This window comes from Aplysia californica, unplaced genomic scaffold, assembly GCF_000002075.1.
Source record: "Aplysia californica isolate F4 #8 unplaced genomic scaffold, AplCal3.0 scaffold00596, whole genome shotgun sequence".
Taxonomy (NCBI): domain Eukaryota; kingdom Metazoa; phylum Mollusca; class Gastropoda; order Aplysiida; family Aplysiidae; genus Aplysia; species Aplysia californica.
This window is the reverse complement of record NW_004797866.1, coordinates 391,180-392,785: the sequence shown is the minus strand read 5'-3', so window position 1 is coordinate 392,785 and position 1,606 is coordinate 391,180. Positions and strand designations below refer to the sequence as shown.

Here is a 1,606-nt window from a genome sequence, read left to right as displayed (position 1 = left end):
AACACCTCTAATCTTCTGGCGCTCATAGGACCTTATGCAGTCGCGAGCGCTGTAAAACCTCTACTAAAACTAAAAAAAGTAAAACCCTGAGTAAACCCAATCGATACCACCGCTTAGTAAGGAATTTAGTCCCATCAATCACTCATGTGGCTTAATCGTTGCCAGAGACTTGTGCTTGGGTGGTTGGCGGGTGCTCTGGTTGGGTTGCTTCCTTCACATATCTAACATCTATCATCATTATCTCTCCTCCTTCTTTTCTGTGTAGGTGAGTGGTTGGTTGGAGTGCACTGCTGGCCGGTCCTATTGCTGTATTTTCCCTCTGTTGTTTCTGTCTGTCTGTCTTCCTTTCCCCCAGCGCTGAATGGCCATTATTGTGTCGATGTGTTTCTCTTTACTCTTACTCATACTCTGCCGGGGTCACCAAACTTGATTCAAAGTGGTGCGGATAACTGAGAGAAATCCGATCGCGGGCCGTATAATAACGATTTTGGCGGGCGCTCTGGTGTGGTGTGCTCAGTCTTTCTTTTGAAACGTGTATCTTCTTGTAATCTCTCCCCTTTCTTTTCTTTGTATGTTACCATCTAGTAAAACGTGTAATCTCCCTTCAGCACCTATATTGTGACTTCTTTGTGTTGCAAGTGACGTAACACTCTTCAACTCTTCACTAAAACTAAACCCAAGAACTAGACGCCTCTTGTAGTGGCAGCCCTTGACGCCAGGCCAATAGTGTTGTCAAGTTATAAAACTATGGCCTTTTTTTTCTCAAAACGCGGACACAGCACGATTTGAAGTAGGCAAAGGATATTTTTCTTATCTGCTGTGTCTTTATTCCCAGCTACGCCATCTGGTCTGTCTGTCTGTTTGTCTTGCTTGGTCCCTGCACTAAATGACCGATAGATCTATTTTGTCGATATTCGATATACTTCTCTTTACACAATATGTTTCTGTCTGTTTGTCTTTCCCTTTCCCCGGTACTAAATTATAGTCTAGTCGTTTATCAAACTACTAGACTACTGCCGTCATGAGATATATTATACAACTGTGTATGCCCTAAACAGTTGTGGTTCGAAAGACACAATCATGTTGCGTATCCAATGGATAGTTAGAAAAATAAATGATGAAGTCTTGGTTGAGGCAAACTGCAGACGACAGCTTATGACGAAGAAAGCGACAGGCAAAGTTCATTGGACACACAATGCGGAAAGAAGCATTTGGGGATATTGTAACAACAGGTGAGTCTGATGGAAAGAGAGGCAGAGGCAGACAGAGGGAACGGGTACTGGACAAGTTGACAACATGGCTGGGAGCAGCAAGAACAACAGACACCGTCGCTGCAGCGCAAGACAGAGTGAAGTGGAGGTCCATGATCGCCCACGCCAGTCGGCAAGGCACCAGATGCCCCAAACACGTACAATGATAAAATCAAAACAAACACTACTCTTTATCTTAAAATAAATAATTAAATCATGTTTTTTCGTTTTGTTTTGCAGAGATCTGAATGAACATTCCATCCTCAAGAATCTCAGACTGCGATATGAACGGGAGCTCATTTATGTGAGTATTATTTTTGTGCAGCTGTCTCTCTCTCTCTCTCTCTCTCTCTCTC

The 1,606-nt window shown here is 43.3% G+C and overlaps 1 protein-coding gene across 1 annotated transcript in view; it reads left to right on the top strand.

Moving 5' to 3' along the window:
* Nucleotides 1–1,490: 1,490 nt before the first annotated feature.
* LOC101861764 (unconventional myosin-XV) overlaps nt 1,491–1,606 on the top strand; it is a gene marked incomplete at its 5' end in the record, with an annotated part of 199,411 nt that continues 199,295 nt past the window's right edge. Inside the window, 1 exon segment of the mRNA XM_035972159.1 lies at nt 1,491–1,554. Within this exon segment, the coding sequence (XP_035828052.1) occupies nt 1,491–1,554 (64 nt within the window).